General features: G+C 63.6%; 3 protein-coding genes across 3 annotated transcripts in view; 1 reads left to right on the top strand and 2 right to left on the bottom strand.

The window, feature by feature from the left end:
• Positions 1–1,141: 1,141 nt before the first annotated feature.
• LOC119517486 (tryptase beta-2-like) lies at positions 1,142–2,629 on the bottom strand. Its single transcript, XM_037814220.1, has 5 exons — positions 2,524–2,629; positions 2,225–2,396; positions 1,824–2,089; positions 1,532–1,695; positions 1,142–1,464 (listed from the first exon to the last, which is right to left on the bottom strand). The coding sequence occupies exons 1-5, from the start codon at positions 2,582–2,584 to the stop codon at positions 1,300–1,302; spliced, it is 828 nt and encodes a 275-aa protein (XP_037670148.1). The 5' UTR covers positions 2,585–2,629; the 3' UTR covers positions 1,142–1,299.
• Positions 2,630–12,226: 9,597 nt separating this feature from the next.
• Positions 12,227–13,798, top strand: LOC119517485 (tryptase beta-2-like). The gene is given in 6 exon segments (XM_037814219.1): positions 12,227–12,414; positions 12,542–12,576; positions 12,578–12,714; positions 12,849–13,114; positions 13,243–13,406; positions 13,474–13,798. Coding segments are annotated over 6 exon segments (918 nt in total). The 5' UTR covers positions 12,227–12,263; the 3' UTR covers positions 13,639–13,798.
• Positions 13,799–18,173: 4,375 nt separating this feature from the next.
• CACNA1H (calcium voltage-gated channel subunit alpha1 H) overlaps positions 18,174–20,945 on the bottom strand; it is a 2,977-nt gene continuing 205 nt past the window's right edge. The window contains exons 2-5 of the mRNA XM_037813776.1: positions 20,772–20,941; positions 20,394–20,574; positions 20,152–20,309; positions 18,174–19,623 (exon numbers count right to left, since the gene is read on the bottom strand). Of these exons, the coding sequence (XP_037669704.1) occupies positions 18,688–19,623; positions 20,152–20,309; positions 20,394–20,574; positions 20,772–20,941 (1,445 nt within the window). The 3' untranslated portion in view covers positions 18,174–18,687. The remainder of the gene's footprint in view (positions 19,624–20,151; positions 20,310–20,393; positions 20,575–20,771; positions 20,942–20,945) is intronic.

Raw genomic sequence — 20,945 nt, 5'->3', positions numbered from 1 at the left:
GCATGTTCTCCAGCACCCATGGCCAGAGCTGGGCACTAACAGGCACCCTGAGCCTCTGACCAACAGGTGACAGCAGGGCCCCCCTGTCCCGGGCCGTTGAGCACCTGGGGGGGCCACGTCGGGGAAGGGTGGCCTGCCCCATTCTTCAGTGACCCCAACAACCTACCCGAGGGCTCTGGACAGCTGAGGCCATTCAGCACAGGAGGGTCGTCTGACTTCAGGGGACCCCATCTATCCCAGCTCAAAGGCCCCCAGCATTTGCGGATCCGGCCCCCCACTCTGCAATGCAATCCTCACATGGCTCCCTGAGAGCCCCTGAGCCTAGGACCCTCAGCCTTTAGTCTAGAGACACCCATGAGGCCTACTGTGTGATTGGGAACCAGGGGCAGGGTGGGGGTCACCCCCCTGTCCCCGAGCCCCCCCTGCCTGCTGGGGTCCTGTGTGGCCACAGGGTCTGTCTGCAGTGGCCCCCCACCTGGGCACCTCCCCGGGGGACGGCTGGACCCACATGCCTCTGTGCAGGTGATGAGGGGGTGCCCAGGAGGCCACAGGGCCCGTCAACTCACTTGAGGTGGAAGCCACCCAGGGACCCGGGGCAGCCGGCCAGGTGTCCCCAAAGGGGACGTGACTTAGCAGCAGAAATGAAAGGCTCCCAGCCCTGAGCATCATGACAGCGTCCCCAATAGATGCTGGTGGGGGCACAGAAGAGCCCCCCAACATCGCGACCTGGCTCCAGACCCACGGAGGGGAGATGGGCCCGGGATGACCTTGTGGGCAGGTGTGCTCCCGTGCCACCTGGAGAGAGGAGGCGGAGACGGCAGGTGGGAGCAGGGAGAGGGAGCTGCGGGGGGTGGGACGCAGGGCCATGGGGGCTGGTGCTTGACTTCCTGGGGCCCCTGTACCCCCTGCTTCATCGTGGAACATGCTGTTCGATTGGCCCTGCTCCCCGATGCACCCCCAAAGGAAGAGGCACCGCCTGGGAACCGCTGTGAGGTGGGCTCACGAGGGAGGGCTGGTGAGGGGTCCCCAACCCCACAGCACGCAGGGACCCATCCAGCCGTGTGCTGACCGGTGCTCTGAGCCCCTTCTCATCAGTGGCCCCTAAAAAGCTCAGGGACAGCCACACCTGCTTTCCATGCACTTTAATGAGACAGGGTGGGGGAGGGTTTGTGCTCCCCACGTGGGCAGGGGGCCTGGGGGGCACAGGGGACGGGGAGGGGGCTCGGGCAGGGCCGGGAGAGGTGGGGGGCGCGGACCCGTCCCGGGCAGGAGCAGGTGACGGGCACCCAGGAGGGGCCCTCAGGGCTCCTTGGGGACGTAGCGGTGGATCCAGTCCAGGTAGAAGGTGACGCGGGTGTAGACGCCCGGCCGGTTGGGCTGCGCGCAGCCCTCGCCCCAGCTGACCACGCCTGCCTGCAGCCAGGTGCCGTTCACCTTGCAGACCAGGGGTCCCCCGGAGTCGCCCTGGGGGAGGAGGGGTCAGCGCAGCCTGGCGGGCCGGGGCGGGGGCGCGGGGAGGTTTGGGCCCCACCTGGCAGGAGTCGCGGCCCCTGCGGCCGGCGCACAGCATGTCGTCGCGGATGATGCGGACGTCATCCCCCGTGGAGACGCCCATGTGATACTGCGAGTCACACTCGCCGTTGTCCACGATGGGCACCTTCACCTGCTTCAGCGGGAAGGGCGGGGGCAGGGACTCTGCGGGGACGAGGGGGAGCTGTGGGGCCGCGTAGGGGCCGGGGGGTCCCCGACCTCAGGGGCCGCCCCAGCCCTGGGCCCCGGCCGCCAGCCGGCCCCCGCCCAGCCCGCGCCGTGCCCGCCCTCACCGCCGCTGCCCACGTAGCCCCAGCCGGTCACCCAGCACGGCGTCCCCGTGGGGAAGGCCTCCGAGGCGGGGGGCAGGGAGACGAGCTGGACCCTGCTGGAGATGTTCACGGGCTCCTGCAGCTCCAGCAGCGCGATGTCCGCGCCGTGCCGCACTAAGTAGAAGTTGGGGTGCGGGATGATGCGGCTGACGGGCAGCAGCTGGTCGTGGTAGTAGAGATGTTGCTCGCGGAGCTGCACCCGGAGGGACTCGGGGTACACGATGTGCCTGGGGAGAGAGGGTCCTCGGGGCTCGGGCCTGGCCCCCTCCAGCCCCCTGGTCCCGCAGGCTCTTGTGAACCCCTCTCCGGGGCTCCTGGACGCCCGTGAGTCCCCCCCCGCGCCCCGACCCCCCGGGACTCACGGTCCGACGCAGTGAGCGGCGGTCAGCACCCACTGGGGGTGGATGAGGGAGCCCCCGCAGTGGTGCCTCCAGTAGCCGTCGTGAAAGCGCAGGCTCACCTGCCATGGCCACTTGCTACTGGGGGCCTCCTGCCCCCCCACGATGCCCACACGCTCCGGGTCCTGGCGGGGGGCTGGGGAGTGGATCAGAATCACCCGCGCTGGAACTCTCCGGGCTTGTCTCGGCCAACCCCGCTGGGCTCCTGGGGTGGGGAGGGCTGGGAAGGGGGCGGCGGGGAGGGGTGGACGGTGCAGACTCACCAGGGGCCACGGGGACCCCACCAGCCAGGAGGGGCAGCGCCAGCAGCAGCAGGGGCAGCATCTGAGAGGGGCGAGAGGGCCACGTGAGCCCACGGGCAGGGCCAGCTCTGGGGTCTGCGGAGGGGTGGGCTCCGGCGGGGCGTGGGACCGTGGGGGTCGGGGGCTCGGGCAGTCTGGGGGCCTGGGGGGTCAGTGTCGGGGTCTGTGGCTGAGCTGCTCTGCTCCACGGTGACACCGGCAGTGGGGGGCTCCGCGGGGGTCCTCACCGTGGCCGGGCTCTGCTCTCTGCCGCCCACGCTCTCGCTCCCCATTTATCCCTCAGGCCCGGGTGCGGCTGGAGGAGGGGCCTCCCCCTCCAATCCAGAGGGGAAGGAAGCGGGTGACTCAGACCCAGGGGCCCCCATGTGACAAGGGCCCCCCACCAGATATGATATCGGCGCTCACAGGTCTGATGCTGGGTGCCAGCCTGGAGAACCCGCCTGCCCTCCTTGCGGCCTGTGGGCTGAGGTCCCTGACCCACCGGGTGTGGGTGTGGGGGGCCCAGCCTCCACTCAGCACCTGTGCCCCCCACTGTGTAATGGGCTCTGGACGTGCCCTCTGACTGGACTGGACATTGGGGTGACCCTCCCTTCAGCAGCTCGCCTGTGCCAGGCACTCGGACGGACCCCTTTGGGCCCCTCTCCAGAGCTGGGCTCTGGCCCCTCTGTGCCCCTGAAGGAGGCCGTCAGGCACAGCTGCATCCAGGGGCTGCCCTGCTCTCCAGACCCTGCGGTGGGCACGGCCCTCACCTGCTGTTCTGGCCCTGTGCGCCTCCCTGTCCTTGGCGTGGCCCCAGCACAGCCCAGGAGAACCTGCCTCTGGATTCTTCGGGGGCAGCTTCCCCTGTGTCTGTCCAGACCCTGCCCCCACCCCACTAGGCCGCATCAGGTGTCCTGGGCCCTGGGGGTGGGGGGCTCCGGGCTGCTGGGTGAGAGGCCGCCAGGGCGGAGGGTCCCTGTCCCCCAGTGTGCAGGGGGCTCAGGGCGGGGTGGGCTGGGGAGGGGGCGCAGCTGGGCGGGGTGGCGGCAGGAGGCCAGGCCCGAGCCCTGGGAACCCTCACGATCTCCGCCCCCCCGTGCCTCAGTTTCCCCACTCCTGGCCCCTGGTGTGCAGGGGCGGGCGAGGCCCAGGCTGCAGGGGAATCTGCAATGAGGAGCCGACCCCTCTCCATGCTGCTCTCACTCGCCACGTGGCGCCTTCGGTTCTGATGGCGAAGAACCGCTCATTCCTCCTGATACAGACGCCTAGTGAACAGGACTTGTATCTAAAAACACTCGAGTACAATTTCCAAATGATAAAAAGTGGAAAGGCCTCACTATAATAACTGGGACAACTGGTTCGTATCCTCAAGTCTCATATTAGAAGATTATACTGAAGGAGAAGTTAAACAGTTAAACAGCTGTAAGTATTTTCAGGAAAGCAGAAAGGGCCTCTCAGCCTTCTCAGCCAGAGAGAAGCCATAACCACCTGGTTCTCTGCGAGAACAGGACGGGCTGCAGCTGCTACTTCAATCGTAAATAAGTCGTAAATAATGCAGCGAGGCTGAATACAGCCCTAATCAAATGTATGTTTATCAACATGATGCAATGACTAAACTAATCATAGACTAAAATGAAAAAAACATTTTAACAAGTTAGAGACAAGTAAAAATAATCTCTTCTAATTTTTAGACTTTATACAAGTAAAAGTATGTTATATTGCTGTTACAGAAGTCATAGCTTAATTAGTAAAAATGTTATCAGTAGAGTCTTACAGGCGTTCGAGGCTAAGTCTCTGATAACGTGGACACCCTCCTTTGATCTTGAACCCTCGTGGATCAAGACGTTTTGCTTCTTGAGTCACTCGTGTTGATGACACATCGTTTAATGTAAAAATAGAATATGACTTAATTAAAGGTACTCTAAATCAAGATGTTACAAATTTTCTGTAACTGAGACAAGGGGGAGCTCTCTGATCTCATGTCCAACTGCGTCTGGAGAAGGGGGGCTCCCAGGCTGGGTAATGTATCTGTTAGTTTTTACATCATAAACTTGTTCCTTTCATCTTAAGTGCTCCTTTAGTAAAAATGTGCTGAAGGTGAATTCCTGTCTTGAGTGCCCTTTACTTTTAAACCACTGTCTGTCCCTAGACTCTTACTTGAGTGGGAGGTTACTTGATGAAGCTCAAACTGGCTGAATCCCGACCTGATGAGGCTCAGGCCTTTCCTGACGGGGATCACAGGTTTGAGGTGTAAAGAGGCGAACCCGTGACACCCCCCGGAGCCCCAGCACCCCGGCAGCAGGGTGAGGGGCTCAGGCCTCGCGCGTGGCGGCCTTTTGCTCCCCTGATGGCTGGAAATGTAAAGCGTCCACCCAGTGCTTGTTAGCCCTGGGTTTAGCTTTCTTGGTTGTGTATTTTATTCAAATATTTTGTCCATTTTTTACTTCAGTCCTTTGATTTCTTAATAACTTGTGAGAGTGTTTAAAATATTTTGTATCCTAGCCCTTTATCCTTTATCAGACACGTTCTGCCAACATTCTCTCTCCAGCTGTGCCTTGTGTTTCCTTTTTCCTAACTGCATTTTTTTAAGAGCAGAAATTTTAAACTTGGATGAAGCATCAAATTTCAACAAGTTTTGTTTCACAGTGTGTGCTTTTTGTGTCCTAGCAAAGAAACCTTTGTGTAACCCAAAGGCAAAAAGACTTTCTTCCATGATATCTTCTAGAGGTTGAACAGTTTTTCAGGTTTTCAGCAAACTTATACATGATGCAAGATCTGGGTCGGGATTTTGTGATTTTGTTTTTCCATTTTGCCAGCCTGGCACTCAAGCACCGTTGGTTGAAAAGACTTTCCTTTCACCCTGAATTGTCTCAGCGCCTTTGGAAAACTCGACCGTAAACACGTGGGCCTGTCTCACCCTGTCTCCTGTTCCGCAAAAGACGTGTCCTGCCTCTTCCAGATAACTGCAGATTGAAATCAAGCAGCCTCTGTCCTTCAACCTTGTTCTCCGTTCTCAAAATTACTCTGTTTAGTTCCTTTACTTTTCCTTATAAATTTTAGAATCAGCTTGTCAATTTCTATTAAAAAAGAATCATCCTGGGGTTTTGATCGGGATTGTGTTGAACTTCTAGAATTGGGAGGCTGGCACTGTCCTCTGTGATACTAACATCGGGGTACACGACACGAGGCGTCTGTCAAAACCACAGACCTGCACAACACAGAGTGAACCCAATACAAACTGGACAAATACCAGCTCATCAACTGTAACAAATGTACCCCACTAATTCAAGATGGAATTAACAGGGAAAGCTGTGAGCGGCGGGGGTGGGTGGAAAGAAAGGGGATACCTGGAACCCTGTACTGTCTGCTCAATTTTCTGTAAATCTAAACCTTGTCTAAAAATACTAACTCATACAAATAATATTGTACAACTTCCCACATGTGTAAGAATCTCACAACAACACGCTTTCAACTTTCCCCTCACCTCCTTCACATGGTTGTCACAAGTTTATTTCTACATATGCTATAAACCACACAATACATTATCAATAATCTTTTAACAAATCTTGAATGAGAAAACGTCTTTTATATTTTCAGTTAGTTTCATTTCCGGGACTGATCTAGATTTTCATCTACCATCTTCTGCTGTCAGCAGAACTTCTTTATGTTGCTTGAAATGCAGGTCTGTTGTCAATGAATTCTTTCAGAGTTTGTTTGACTCAAAAAATGTGTTTCATCTTTAATTTTTGAAAGATGTTTTCACCAGCTAGATAATCCTAAGTTGATAGCCTTTTTTTATTCTTGTAACACTTCTACGATGTCTTTCCACTGTCTGCTTGCTTGCTGCTTTGTGTTCAAAAGTCTCCTTTCATTTTTATTGTTATTTCTACGTTGTGTATGCATTCTCTCTGGTTGCTTTTAATATGTTTTTTCTCTATTGCTATTTTTCAGCAGTTTATGATGTGCCTTGGCAGGTTTTTCTTTAGGTTTATTCCATTTGAGGTTCTCTGAGTTTGCTGTATCCATCAGTTTATAATTTTCATCAAATATGGAAAGTTTTTGGCCGTTAATTCCTCAAATGTCACTTTATAGACTCCCCTCCTATCCTTCTGGGTCTCCAGTTACATTTTCCTTCTTTCCCTTGGTCCACCCAGATGTCAGCGATGTTGTGTTTGTTTTCTGCTTTCTCCCCTCTGTGACTCATTTCTGTTTCTGTTACTACATTTTCCCAATTTTATCATTCTCATCCTCTGCCCTGTCTACACCATTGATAGTCCCACTGGATATGTATTTTTAAATTCAGTTATTGTGTTTTTCATCTCTAGAGGTTCCATTTGGGTCCTTTTTATAGCTTCCATCTCTCTCTTCCTCATGCTTTCTCCACCTTCCTGAACAGGTGAGGTCTCCGTATATTACCTGCACTAAGTGTTAACAACCTTGTCTGCCAGTCCAGCGTCTCTGTCATTTCTGGATCTATTTCTAGTGATTGATTTTTTTTTTTTCTGGGTCATAGGTCGTTTTCCCCTGTTCATTTTCATACCCGGCAATTTTTGATTCAACACCAGACCTTGTGAATTCCACAGGATTTGTTTCTGGATTTTGCTATATTCCTTCCAATAGTTTTGGGTTGTGTTCTATTATGCAGTTACATTATTTGGAATCGATAAGCTCCTTTGGAGGCTTTAAAGCTTTGTTGGGACAGGTTCAGAGATGCCTTTGGCCCAGGGCTGACTTTGCTCCACTATGGGGTCCCCTTTGACAACTCTACCCAATGGTCGTGTATTTTGGGAGTTTTCCCCTCTGGCTGGTGGGGACATGAGCGATCCCCATCCCTGTGTGAGCTCCTGGACCCTTTCTGCCAACTCCCTTCTGGTGGCTCCGTGCCTGGCCCTGGACACGTTGCTCTGCTGTGAGAACCCAACCTCAGACTCCAGTGTCCTCCGTGGTTTCCTGGAGCCCTCCGTGTGCCATTCTCTCCTCCCTGGTTCTCTGCCTCCCAAATTCTGGCTGCCTTGGCCTCTTCAAATGGCCATCTCTGTCTCCCCAACTCGGCGAGCCCACAGGCTCTGTGTCCCCACCAGCCCCCCGCCGTCAGCTGCTGTCACCATGGTCTCCCTCCGCTCTCTGCCCTGCTCTCAGGGGCACACCTCAAACCCCTCTCACCCGGTGTCTGAACTGCTCATTCTTGTCTTTCCTGCAGTCGTCCGGCTGTCCGTGGCGGGAGGTCACATTTGGCCCCTGGGGCTCTGTCGTGGCTGGAAGTGCTAGTCCCAGGTTGGGGTCTCACTGCACTCCTGGATGGGGCAGGTGGGCTGGGGACACAGTTTCAACCCCATGCAGGGTAAGCTCCTCCCTCCTCGTCTGTGTGCTGCCTCAGACGTCACAAGGGGCTTGGAGGACACGGGCCAGTGCTCCCGGCCGGCCCCATGTCACTCTCTCCGTCGGTGAGGCCCTTCCTCAGTCGGCTGGCGCCCGGCAGGGGCGGAGGTGTTGGCACACTGAGCACACCCACCGACCTCAGAAACAATGGCAGTGGTCTGGAACTGTCTGGAAGGTTCCATTGTGTCTGAAATGTTGATGATGATCTGTGGCTGTGGGGTTTTCTTGAGACACAATTCACACACCGTTCACCCACGTAAAATGTACAATTCAGCGGGTTTTAGTGTGTTCACAGATGTGTGCAGCCTTGCCACATCAATCTTGAAACATTTTCACTGCTCCAAAAAGAAACCGTGCCCTCTAGTTAACACCCTCTCTACCCCCAGTTTCTCCACAGCCTCAGCCACCAGTCTTCTACTCTCTGTTTCTGTAGATTTTCCTGTTTCGGACATTTCATGGGGATGGAGTCATACGACGCGTGTCTTTTGTTACTGACAAATTCCACTCAGCACGATGTCTCCAAGGTTCGTGTGCAATGTGGTGCGGATCAGAACTTCGTTCCTTTTTACGGCCGGGCGATGTTCCAGTGTCTGGGTGGAGTACACGGGGTTTCCTCTCATCTGCTGCAGGACTCGTGGGTGCTTCACCTCCGGGCTGTGGTGACTAGAGCTGTGATGAGCCCTCACGTATGGGATTCTGTGGGGACGTGTCTTCAACTCTCTTGAGCACGTACCTACTTGTGGGGTTGCTGGGTCACCCGGTAACTCTGCGTTTAAATGTCTGATGGGCTGGCAGGCGATTCTCCCAAGTGGCCGCACCATTTCACATTCCCACCAATTCCTCCACGTCTTCGCCAAGGCTTTACGGAGCTGTCGTTGCCGGGGGCTTGCACCATCTTGAACCGACCTCAGTTCGACTTGCCGCCTTCTCTCTTTACAAGGATCGGCTCTGACACCTCACGGAGCCTTTGCCCCGTGAACGTGACTCTCCCCAGGGACGTCCCTGGGTTTAAAAGATCACTATTTTCTGGGAAATGGTTCTTCTGACAGGTCAGCTAGAGTTTTGTTTTGTTTTTCTTGTTTTGGTTTGCCATCAGGGTTACATCTCTATACTGGGAGCATATGGCCTCACTTATATTTTTGTTTTTGCTACCAATTGTTAGTTCGCTAACCCTGCACTCGTGGGAAAGTGGCTCCCGACTCCGTCTGTCCTAGAGCACAGAGTGGGGATGAGAAGGGCTGTGTGGGGAGGCCCCTCGGAGCGCACAGGGGCTGCCCACCCTCCAGAAGAGGGAAGGATGGTGGGCCCCTGTGGAGGGGACGTCGGGGAGCACAGCTCCGTGCCAGGAGGAGGATCGAGCCAGGAGCGGGAGGACGACATGTCTCCAGGCCCCTGAGCAAAGCCCCCTTGCAGAAGCCACCAGAGTCACGGGTGCCTGGGGGTCCTTCAGCCTCCACTGGGACCCCTGACTGCCCCTGGAGGGCTGCCCGGCAGAGGAGAGGACCCAGCAGACTCGGGGGTCCCGAGAGTGTTTCCCCTTCCTCCAGGAAGCCCTCCCGCCCTGCACTCGGCTGGCCTTTCCCAGGCCCAGGGGCTTCAGGTTTCATCAGCTATCACACCCACTCCAGACCCATGTGGGACCCATCCCTGGACCCCAAAGTGTGTGTGTGTGGGGGGGCGGAGGGCCAAAGGAGAAACAACCCCCATAAGGGGCACCCCCCCACCCACACACTTCAAACCCATCCCCAGGTACCCCATTTCAGTGCAGCTCAGGGAACCCCAGGAACAGCGAGACTGCACAGGGGGGCCTGGACCCCACACCCCATACCCGGATCAAGTGCCGAAAGGAAAGTCTAAGCCTTGGAGCAGCCAGGCCACCAGGGGAGCAGGGGCACCAGGGATACCACACAGCCACAGGCCCCAGGGCCCCTCCTCCTGCTCCCTTTGCCCCCCTCACCCCTCCCAGAAGTCGCCCGAGTCCGGGTCCCGCCTGTGCAGCTCCTGGGGTCCCCCTCCCCCTGGTGTCCAGGCCCTGGAAGGCGGGGTCTCGGGCTGCACGTCCACTCCTTCGTGTGGTATCTGGGCATTCTGTCCTCCAAGCCCTTCTCACTCGGGGTCCTGCCTCAGGCTGCGGCAGGAGAGCCCCTGGCGGCACAGGACACTTCCCAGTCTCCCCCCGCCCCCCGCCAGGCTGGACCCCCGAAGGAGCTCGCGCCGGGCCAGGTCCTTCCTTCCTGCATCCTGGGCCCAGGCACTGAGAATCCACCGGCCTCCGTCCGTCCACCCATCTGTCCATCCATCCATCCCTCCCAGCTTCCGGGGTGTTAGGATTCTGCCGTCAAGGCAGAGTCAGGGTTCAGGGCCCCCGGGAGCCCCTGCAGGCAGTGTCCTTTCCCAAGTACCTCGGGGCACCGTCACGTAGCAAGGCAGCTGCTCCCGTCTCAGAAATCTGCAAATCTGAACCTGAAGAATGATGCCCAGCTTATTTTGCATTTTCCTTGCTCACTAGGTTGACTCTTTACGTATATAGTCGCTCATTTTCATGCATATTCAATCAGTTGTTTATTTTTATGTGAGGGATTTAAATTTTATATGCGAGAAGTTCAACTCTCTGTCGCCGGCTGGCAAGAGTCACACTTGTATTTGTGGAGGGAGACGAGCCCCGCAGGCAGCGCCTCGTCCAGGTGGGGCCACCTGCGCGGGCGGATGCAGGTGGTTGGGCGGGGCAACCCGAGTGAACCAATCAGAGCAAGTTCATCCTCGCCGCCTCTGATTGGTCCGTGTCCCTGGCCGAAGCCAATCAGAGCTTTCCCTGAGGACAGAGGGTCCGCAGAGCCCCCGCCCGCGCCCCGCGCCCCCACGTCCCGCCGGCCCCGCGGGCTCTCGGTGCGGGAGGGCAGTGCCTGGGGCGGGGCAGGAGGGGAGCCAGTAGGCGCTGGGGGGTTTGTTGAGTGACTGAATGTAGGACGCGCGTCAGTGGAGAGCGAGCCCTTGGGTGGGAGGAGATGCCCTAGGGGAAGCTGCCCCCGCAAAGAATGTGGAAGAATGTTCTCCTGGGCTGTGCTGGGCCACGCCAAGGACAGGGCGGCACACAGGGCCAGGCTGGGGGTCCGGAGAGGCAGGGGGCATGGCTGGGGCTCCCCTGGGGCAGCACTGGGGTCCCCAGAGGGGCAGGGGGGATAGTAGGGAATCCAGGGGCCAGGGGTGGAGAGTGGCAGGAGGGCCCCATGCCCAGCGGGCCCAGGGCTGTGTCAGGAGGTGGAAGGAGGCACAGGCAGGGACGGGGGTCAGCCCGGGCCAGGGTGGACTGGGGGGCGAGGGGGTCCCAGGGAGCCTGGCACTGGCCTCTCCTGTCTCCCTCCACGGCCCCTGCCCAGCCCTCTGCTGAGGGACCTCAGATCCCCGAGATAAGGAGGCTCCGCTCAGCGGGACGCAGAGACAGCGCCCAGAGGGGACGTTCCCTTCCCCCCGAGGCTGTTCCGCATCTGACGAGGGCCCCCGCCTTCCAAGTAGGGTGGGGAGGGCTGAGGGAGGCAGTGTGGTGTGAGCCCCGGGCCCCAAGGCGGGGAGCACATGGGGAGGGGTCACCCCGCAAGTGTCCCCCTCAGACACAGCCCCCCTGCTCCTCGGAGCCCCATGGGCACAGACGCCCCCCGGGTTCCTGCTGGGACGTGGGCTGGGTGAGAACAGCAGGTGAGGGCCGTGCCCACCGCAGGGTCTGGAGAGCAGGGCAGCCCCTGGATGCAGCTGTGCCTGACGGCCTCCTTCAGGGACACAGAGGGGCCAGAGCCCAGCTCTGGAGAGGGGCCCAAGGGGGTCCGTCCGAGTGCCTGGCACAGACGAGCTGCTGAAGGGAGGGTCACCCCAATGTCCAGTCCAGTCGGAGGGCATGCCCAGAGCCCATTACACAGTGGGGGGCACAGGTGCTGAGTGGAGGCCGGGCCCCCCACACCCACACCCGGCGGGTCAGGGACCTCAGCCCACAGGCCGCGAGGAGGGCAGGCGGGTTCTCCAGGCTGGCACCCAGCATCAGACCTGTGAGTGCCGAGATGGTATCTGGTGGGGGGCCCTTGTCACATGGGGGCCCCTGGGTCTGAGTCACCCGCTTCCTTCCCCTCTGGACTGGAGGGGGAGGCCCCTCCTCCAGCCGCACCCGGGCCTGAGGGATAAATGGGGAGCGAGAGCGCAGGGGACAGAGAGCAGAGCTCGGCCACGGTGAGGACTCCCGCGGAGCCCCCCACTGCCGGTGTCACCGTGGAGCAGAGCAGCTGAGCTGCAGACCCCGACACTGACCCCCCAGGCCCCACCCAAGGCCCCCCAGACTGCCCGAGCCCCCGACCCCCATGGCCCCAGGCCCCGCCGGAGCCCACCCCTCCGCAGACCCCAGAGCTGACCCTGCCCGCGGGCTCACGCGGCCCTCTCGCCCCTCGCAGATGCTGCCCCTGCTGCTGCTGGCACTGCCCCTCCTGGCTGGTGGGGTCCCCGTGTCCCCTGGTGAGTCTGCACCGTCCCCCCCTCCCCGCCGCCCCCTTCCCAGCCCTCCCCACCCCAGGAGCCCAGCGGGGTTGGCCGAGAGAAGCCCGGAGAGTTCCAGCGCGGGTGATTCTGATCCACTCCCCAGCCCCCCGCCAGGACCCGGAGCGTGTGGGCATCGTGGGGGGGGCAGGAGGCCCCCAGTAGCAAGTGGCCGTGGCAGGTGAGCCTGCGCTTTCACGACGGCTACTGGAGGCACCACTGCGGGGGCTCCCTCATCCACCCCCAGTGGGTGCTGACCGCCGCTCACTGCGTCGGACCGTGAGTCCCGGGGGGTCGGGGCGCGGGGGGGACTCACGGGCGTCCAGGAGCCCCGGAGAGGGGTTCACAAGAGCCTGCGGGACCAGGGGGCTGGAGGGGGCCAGGCCCGAGCCCCGAGGACCCTCTCTCCCCAGGCACATCGTGTACCCCGAGTCCCTCCGGGTGCAGCTCCGCGAGCAACATCTCTACTACCACGACCAGCTGCTGCCCGTCAGCCGCATCATCCCGCACCCCAACTTCTACTCGGTGCGGCACGGCGCGGACATCGCGCTGCTGGAGCTGCAGGAGCCCGTGAACATCTCCAGCAGGGTCCAGCTCGTCTCCCTGCCCCCCGCCTCGGAGGCCTTCCCCACGGGGACGCCGTGCTGGGTGACCGGCTGGGGCTACGTGGGCAGCGGCGGTGAGGGCGGGCACGGCGCGGGCTGGGCGGGGGCCGGCTGGCGGCCGGGGCCCAGGGCTGGGGCGGCCCCTGAGGTCGGGGAACCCCCGGCCCCTACGCGGCCCCACAGCTCCCCCTCGTCCCCGCAGAGTCCCTGCCCCCGCCCTTCCCGCTAAAGCAGGTGAAGGTGCCCATCGTGGACAACGGCGAGTGTGACTCGCAGTATCACATGGGCGTCTCCACGGGGGACGACGTCCGCATCATCCGCGACGACATGCTGTGCGCCGGCCGCAGGGGCCGCGACTCCTGCCAGGTGGGGCCCAAACCTCCCCGCGCCCCCGCCCCGGCCCGCCGGGCTGCGCTGACCCCTCCTCCCCCAGGGCGACTCCGGGGGACCCCTGGTCTGCAAGGTGAACGGCACCTGGCTGCAGGCGGGCGTGGTCAGCTGGGGCGAGGGCTGCGCGCAGCCCAACCGGCCGGGCGTCTACACCCGCGTCACCTTCTACCTGGACTGGATCCACCGCTACGTCCCCAAGGAGCCCTGAGGGCCCCTCCTGGGTGCCCGTCACCTGCTCCTGCCCGGGATGGGTCCGCGCCCCCCACCTCTCCCGGCCCTGCCCGAGCCCCCTCCCCGTCCCCTGTGCCCCCCAGGCCCCCTGCCCACGTGGGGAGCACAAACCCTCCCCCACCCTGTCTCATTAAAGTGCATGGAAAGCAGGTGTGGCTGTCCCTGAGCTTTTTGGGGGCCACTGATGAGAAGGGGCTCAGAGCACCGGTCAGCACACGGCTGGATGGGTCCCTGCGTGCTGTGGGGTTGGGGACCCCTCACCAGCCCTCCCTCGTGAGCCCACCTCACAGCGGCTCCCAGGCTGTGCCTCTTCCTTTGGGGGTGCATCGGGGAGCAGGGCCAATCGAACAGCATGTTCCACGATGAAGCAGGGGTTACGGGGGCCCCAGGAAGTCAAGCACCAGCCCCCATGGTCCTGCATCCCGCCCCCCGCAGCCCCCTCTCCCAGCTCCCACCTGCCGTCTCCACCTCCTCTCTCCAGGTGGCGCGGGAGCACACCTGCCCACGAGGTCATCCCGGGCCCATCTCCCCTCCGTGGGTCTGGCGCCAGGTCGCGATGTTGGGGGGGCTCTTCTGCCTCCTACCGGCGTCTGTTGGGGACACTCGTGATGCTCAGGGCTGGGAGCCTTTTGTTTCTGTTGCTGAGTCGCGTCCCTTTGGGGACACCTGGCCGGCTGCCCTGGGGGCCCCTGCTTCCACCTTGAGTGAGGTGACGGGCCCCGCGGCCTCCTGGGCATCCCCCCCTTGGTGCCCTGGGCCCAGTATCCAGTTGGTGCCCCCGGGTGGGGCCAGGCTCTGCACCTTCCACTGACCGGGCCCTGCCCAGTTTGTTCTCCCCACCCGGGGACGCGACTGTGCCCTCCTGCGCTTGGGGGGCCTCGCACAAGGCCTCCATTCGCATGTTTGTGATCACTCGGGGCTGAGCCCCTTTCTCCCTGGACGACAGGGTTGGGGGGCCGGGCAGGGACAGTGTTCAGCACCCCCGTCACCTGCCCAGAGGCACGTGGGTCCAGCCGTCCCCCAGGGAGATGCCCAGGTGGGGGGCCACCGTGGTGGCACGTCACCCCCTCCTCTCTCTCCTTCCCTTCCCCTCCCCCTCATGAGACCCCGTCGCCCCCCTCAGCTGCGAGCCTGTCCCCCACCCCAAGGGGTATGGGCAGGGTCCTCCTTCTCTCTCAGGGTGGAGACACCCCGTGGCCTCCTGGTCCTCCTGGCTGTGTGCAGTGGGTGCCCCGGCCTGAGTCTAGGGTTGGAGTGGGTACTGTGGGTCACGTGGGGGTACTGCCTCCTTTCAGGGGGTCCCACTGCCCTCTCTGGGCCTCCTCCTGGGAGCAGAGGTTTCTCCATCACCAGGTAGCATGTCCCAGCCAAGGTGCAGGACGTGGTGACTCTGTGGAGTTGGGGTGCAGCTGGGGGGCGGGGCTGAGGAAGGAGGATCACCATGCCCACCCCCCCCCACCGTGGCACCCCTGGGCGGTTCCTGCACCACCCACTGGGTGACCAGGGTCCTCGGTGCCGCAGAGCCGATAGGGGGACCAGGCTGGGATGGGGGCTGGACAGCGCTGCAGCTGGGTCCTGGGGTCCCCCTCTGTGTGGGCTGGGCCCCTCCCTGCAAAGCTCCCGTCCCCTTCCTGGCTGCGTGACCCTCAGGGGCAGAGACTGGGATGGGGAAAGGTCCCCAGTTGAGATTAGCTGCCTCCCCATTTACCCCCAGCCTGCTGATCGGGGCTCCCGAGTTCCCCTTTCCCCAGCTGGACGGGTCGGGCGCCTTCACACTGTCGGGGTCACTGAGTCACCCCGGCCGACCCATGGAGGCTTGCCCCGCTGGCCCGGTCTGTCCCTGAAGATTATTTTTAAAGGAGCTAAAACCAACCATTTTAAAGCCTACACTCATGAGGCTGCACAATGGCCACCTCCTTCTGGTTCCCGGCCAGGCCCACAGCTCGGAAAGGACACCCCACACCCAGCTGTGGCACCCCTCCCACCTCGGGGTGCTCCCGGGAGCCCACCTGTCCACCCCTCTCCGGCCTCTCCCAGGCTCCAGGTGGCTCAGCAGGTGCGGGGACGGGAGCTGGAGAGGTCAGGGGCCGAGATCAGGGAGGGCTTCCTGGAGGAAGGGCTGGGGGGGCAGGCCTTTCGGCCCTCACCAAGGACGCCGTTCTCTTTGGCGTGTGGCCAGCCCCAGGTTTCGGAGGCGTGGGGGTGCTGTGGGGGTGCGCTGACCCAGCCGGGATGTGGCCGTGGCAGGCCAGCCCACCCGCGCAGGGTGCAGGTGTGGGGGGGACCCGCCTCGGCCCCCGGTGGGTGCTCTTGGCCAACCACGGCTTCTCCCGGGGGCAGCATGGAGACCGTGCTTTGCCTTTTACTCACTCCCCACCTCTGGAGCGTATCTTCCTCTCTGAGCCTCAGTTTCTCCCCTGAGGGTGGAGCCACATCAGCACCTGCCCACCTCCAGGTTTGGAGGGCCACCAGACCGGCCAGTACTGGCCTTGGGAGTTTCCTGAGCCAGGCCAGTGTGGGGCTCCTCCCACGTGCCTTTGCATGCCTCTGGAGATGGGTGGATCACTACCTCCCCACTGTCTGTTACTTCCTCATGTAGAGCTGAAATCCGGGCTCTAGCTGCCAGCCTTCCCCTGCGGCTCTCAGGAGCACTGCTGCTCCTCCACGCCCACCCCAGACACCCTGACATCCCCCGGCCCAGGAGATGGGGACCCATGGGCTCTCTCCCCAAGTCCCTGCCCGAGTTCTTGGGCCCCAGAGGGCACCGCTGCTGCCAGCTCCCACTGTCAGAGCAGCTGCTTCTGGGTCTTCAGCTGGAGGAAGGGGACGGGATCCCCAGGGGGTGGGGTCTGGGGGGACCAAACCCTGACCGTGTGCATTCCCAGCGCGCCGATCCCCCAAGCCCAGCCACCTCCCTTCCCTCCCGGGTCCCTGAATTCATCCAACTACCAGGGACACCCGGCGAGCTGAGGGTCACCCTGGCCCCCATTTCTCCACCATGAGGCACGCTGAGCTGCCCCCCAGTCCCCTGGGGCCAGCGGATCTCTCCAGCTGGGTCCGGCCCACCTGCCAGGTGAGCCATGACCTGGGGGCCTGGTCTGCCAGGTGGACGGCAGGTGGCTGCAGGCAGGTGTGGTGAGCTCGGTGAGGGCTGTGGTCGCCCCGACCAGCCTGGGGTCTGCACTCGAGTCCCTGCCCACATGGCCTGGCCCTGCCACGACATCCCTGCCTTGGGGAACTCAGGTCCGTGTCCCCCGGCTTGCCCGCTTCCCCTCCTGGCTGGCCTCTTCCTGCCAAGATGCCTGCTCTTTGTCCTCTCCTGTGTCCTGCTGGCCAGGTGTCCCCTGCTCAGAGGCTGACCTCTGACCCTTGGCCCCCTCTGACCCCTCCTTGCCCTTTCCTGGCAGGGCTGGAGGGCAAGGACCAAGAGAGTTGTCAGGCTGCAGCCCCAGGGCAGTCCGTGCAGCCCTGCCCGTCCTCCTGGGTGCAGTGACCTGCCCAAGGCCACACGCAGGAGGGAGCTGCAGACCCAGAGCCCCACAGCGCGCTCTGGCCGCCGGGTCCCCAGGGCATCCCCAGCCCGGAGCCCTGCAGTTCTCCCTGCATCCAGCAGAGGGAGTCTGCGGCGACGCACCGAGGACGCCCCTGGGCCAGCGTGGGCGGGGGCGTGGGCTGACCACGCCCCCGCCCCGGTTTCCTCGCGGCGCCCCCCCGCCCACCCGAGGATCCGTCCCGGGCCCTGGACTGGGGGTGCTCCCTGGTGTCGGGGCGCCCCGCGGGCAGGGGAAGGCTCCCGCGAGCTAATGTGTCCAGGGCCGCCGGCGCCGCGGCTCCCCGACTGCATCTGGCCACGCACCCCCGCTTGGGACCCCGGGGGGCTGCCCCAGCGCCCAGGGCCACCCTTTAATCGTCGGTGTCGTGATCCCCCAACTCACCCCGTGAGCCCCCTCCCTGGCCCCGTGGGCGACCGGAGAGGGCCTTTCGGGAGCACAGACCCAGTGCAGAGGGCAGGCCGCCGGGCTGGTGAAGAGGCGTCCGAGCCAGTGCCCACCTGCGCCTCTGCCCGCCCCGAGCGAGAGCCAGCACCCCCGCCTTGCTGAGCCCCGCCCTGGGCCCCCGCTCAGGCGGCCCGAGGTGGGGGGCGGGGGCAGCAGGGGGCTCCGGGGCAGTGAACTCAGCACAGCTGGGGCCCGTGGGGAAGGCCTGCTCTGACCCCCCGACTACGAGCGGCCCCCCACGTCCAGTGCCCGCAGCTCAGCGGCAGACAAGGAACCCCGAGGCCCGTGAGGGACGGATGAGCAGGCAGGTGATGGCCCCCTGGGTGGGCAGAGACTGCAGGTGCAGGCGGTGGCTGTGGAGAGGTCCCTGCGAGGAAGGAGGGTCGGGGTGATGGGGGGCCACGGGGTGGGTGCTTGCCAGGGACTGGGCCGCGGCCAGCGCCGGGTCACCCCAGCTCACGGGGCCGGAGAGGACGGATGGCCGGACCGCAGGATGGCAGGAAAGAGGCGCCTCTTAAATAAGTTAACGTTTATTCTCTCCGCTCTCCCTTCCCCTGGACTCGAGATGCCCAGTCTTCTGCATCAGATTATTGCAACGTTTAACCTGAATTTATCAAACGGGAGGAAACAGGGGCGTCAGCTGGCAGGTCCCGCCGGGCCCCGGGACCGGCCGCGTATTGCACTGGCTACAACTTGGTAGTGAGGTGCGGGTCCCGGCGTGAGGGGCACCATCAGGAGACCCAGGCGCGGGGTGGGGCTTGGCTGCGGGACCCCTTGGTGCAGTTGCTTGGACCTGCGGACCCCAGCACTTGGCCTCGACCACGGCGAAAACCGGGACACCCCAAACCGGAGGAGGCAGCGAGGCGGCCTCCTGTCTCTCTCTGCAGAGGAAAAGCGCCGCCCGCTCGGCCCGTGGCTGCTCCTCCCCGGGGCGCACGGTCCACCCGAGGGGCCCAAGCCGAGGGAGCCACCCCCATGGACGCCCCGCAGGCCCAGCACCGACGCCCTTGCTGGCAGTGATCCCAGAGCTACACAGGCTCGTCTACACCATCATCTGGGGTGGGAGCAGCCAGGGGGGGCCCGGCCGTCTTCAGGGGGCTCTGGGGGGCCGAGAGGAACAGCCCCTGCCCCTTCTCTGGGGGGTCGCCCAGGGGCACGGGAGGCCCTGTTTTGGGGGGCTCCATGGCCCCTGAGGAGGAAGCTCTGGTTTCTGGGGCCACGCCCTGGCCACTGTTGGAGAAGGAGTCTCCACTGGGCTCCCCCATGTCCAGCGGCTCGAAGGCAAAGTCCGGGACGGTCAGGAGCTCCACGCGGCCGGTGGTCTGGCCTCGCCGCTCCCCCTTGGCTGCGGGATCCGCGCTGGCGCCCGGGCCCTCGGGGGGCTCCAGCGAGTCCCTGGGTGGGGCGGCCTCGCAGGACGGGGTCCGGCGCCGCAGCGTGGTGCTGCTGCCCTCCGTGGCGGGTGCCCGGGCGGGGCCGTCGTCCTCCGCGGGGGGCTCGATGGAGATGCAGGGGGGGCTCATCTTCTTCTTCCGCCGTGCTCCCAGGCCTGCCTCGGCCTCCGGGGCCCGGGCCTTCGCCTCCGCGGCCTCGACGCTGGGCTCCGCAGAGGCCCGGCCCGGAGTGTCCAGGAAGCCCTGGGCGTCCACACCGTGGAGCCGGGTTGGGGGCCGCGTGCCGGGGGCCGCCGGGGAGGGCGTGGGCGGCCAGGCCCGGGCGGAGCTGGTGATGTGCCGGACCTCCTCGTCCGCGGGGTCTGCAGCCTCCGCCTCTGCGGGCTCCGGGGCCTGTGGCCGGCTGGGGCCACAGCGCTGTCCGAGTGCGTGTCTGCGGGTGCGCACGCTGCCAGGCCGCGGGGAGCGGGGCGGGGAGGCCCCCAGGGACGCCGGCCTGGTCGGGGCCTTCTCCGCGGGCTCCCCACAGCCGTCTGCCTGTCCGTCCAGGGAGTCAGTGTGCACGGCCTCCTGCGAGGGGGACCCAGGCCTCGGGTCAGGGGTCGGGGAGGGGCCTGGCAGCCCAGAGAGGGGGTGACATGTCTGGGGAGGGGCTGCAGCTGCTGGGGTGGACCTCACTGTCCCACAGGGCCCCCACCTGGGCTTCCCTGGGAGTGGGGGGGGCGGCCTGCACCCCCGGGCACCAGCCTGCCCGGTGGGGTTGGGACCGAGCTCCTGCAGGCAGAGCCCAGGAAGCAGGGTGGGCCCGGCAGAGCGGGGTGAGCCCCTGCCCTAGCTCGCCTCTCCCCACTCCCAGGACAAGAGTCTCCCAACAATGACCCAGGGTGGCCGGTGGGGTCCCCACGATGGGCGGACCCGGGCAGGGGGGGTAGGGGGCCAAGAGCTGGGAGCTGGGGCCTGGCCTGGGGCCTGCTGGGCGCTGCCCACTCGGGCTACACAGGGCATCCGCGGTGCTCAAGGCCTGAGGCCCCCAGCTGCCAGCACAGGACCCTGGCGCCCGAGGCCACCGCAGCCCCGAGCCGGGTGGGGCTCTCCTACCTGTCTGCACAGCGGCCGGCTCAGGCTGGGGGAGCGGGACCTGCCCCGAGGGGACGGGGCCTGCAGGGGGTCGCTGCCCCTGGCCGGGGAGGACTCTAGCGGGAGACGGAGGGAGGCGCGGGACTCCACAGGCCACGAGCGGACAGGGTGGGCCGAGCCTGGGGCAGAAGGCAAGCCTGAGCCCCACCCCGCCCGCAGACCCCCCACCCCAGCTCCCCGTGCCCACCCCGCTGGCCCCGAACCTGAGGGGGCTGCCCCCATGAGGGCCTCTGTCTCCGCCTCCTGCAGCGGGTGCGCCTGGGGGGCGGCGGGCGCCACGGGCCGGAACATGTAGCCGTCATTGGGCAGCGAGAGCATCCGGGACACGGGCACCCTGCGCGGCGGGGCTGGGGTGGGCGTCTCGGGGCCCGCACCCGGGCTCTCCTGCGGGACAGGGACACGCTAGCCCCCACCGTCCTCCGAGCCCCCCGCCCCGGGGCCGAGTGGCCAAGGAAGGGGTGCTGTGGGTGACAGAGGGCTCACTGGGCCCTGGCCTGGGTTCCTGGAGACCCCCACGTCCTAGGCGGTTGCCCCACAGGAGCACCTGTTAGTCCCGGGGGACCAGGCCCACCCTAGGTTACGCCTGTGAGACGACCGGGGGCCTCCCGGGTGGTCCGAGGAGGCTGCTGGTCAGGCGGAAAGCCCGTCCTGTGATGGGGGGTGACCTTGAGCCGGGTCTTAGCACAACTCGGGGAGGGGAGGGGGCTGGAGGCTGAGCTCACCCGCTGGGCCTCGATTCCACCAATTGCACCTGA

The sequence above is a fragment of the Choloepus didactylus genome, chromosome 21 (genome assembly GCF_015220235.1).
Source record: "Choloepus didactylus isolate mChoDid1 chromosome 21, mChoDid1.pri, whole genome shotgun sequence".
Taxonomy (NCBI): Eukaryota; Metazoa; Chordata; class Mammalia; order Pilosa; family Megalonychidae; genus Choloepus; species Choloepus didactylus.
This window is presented reverse-complemented; position numbering and strand designations above follow the sequence as displayed.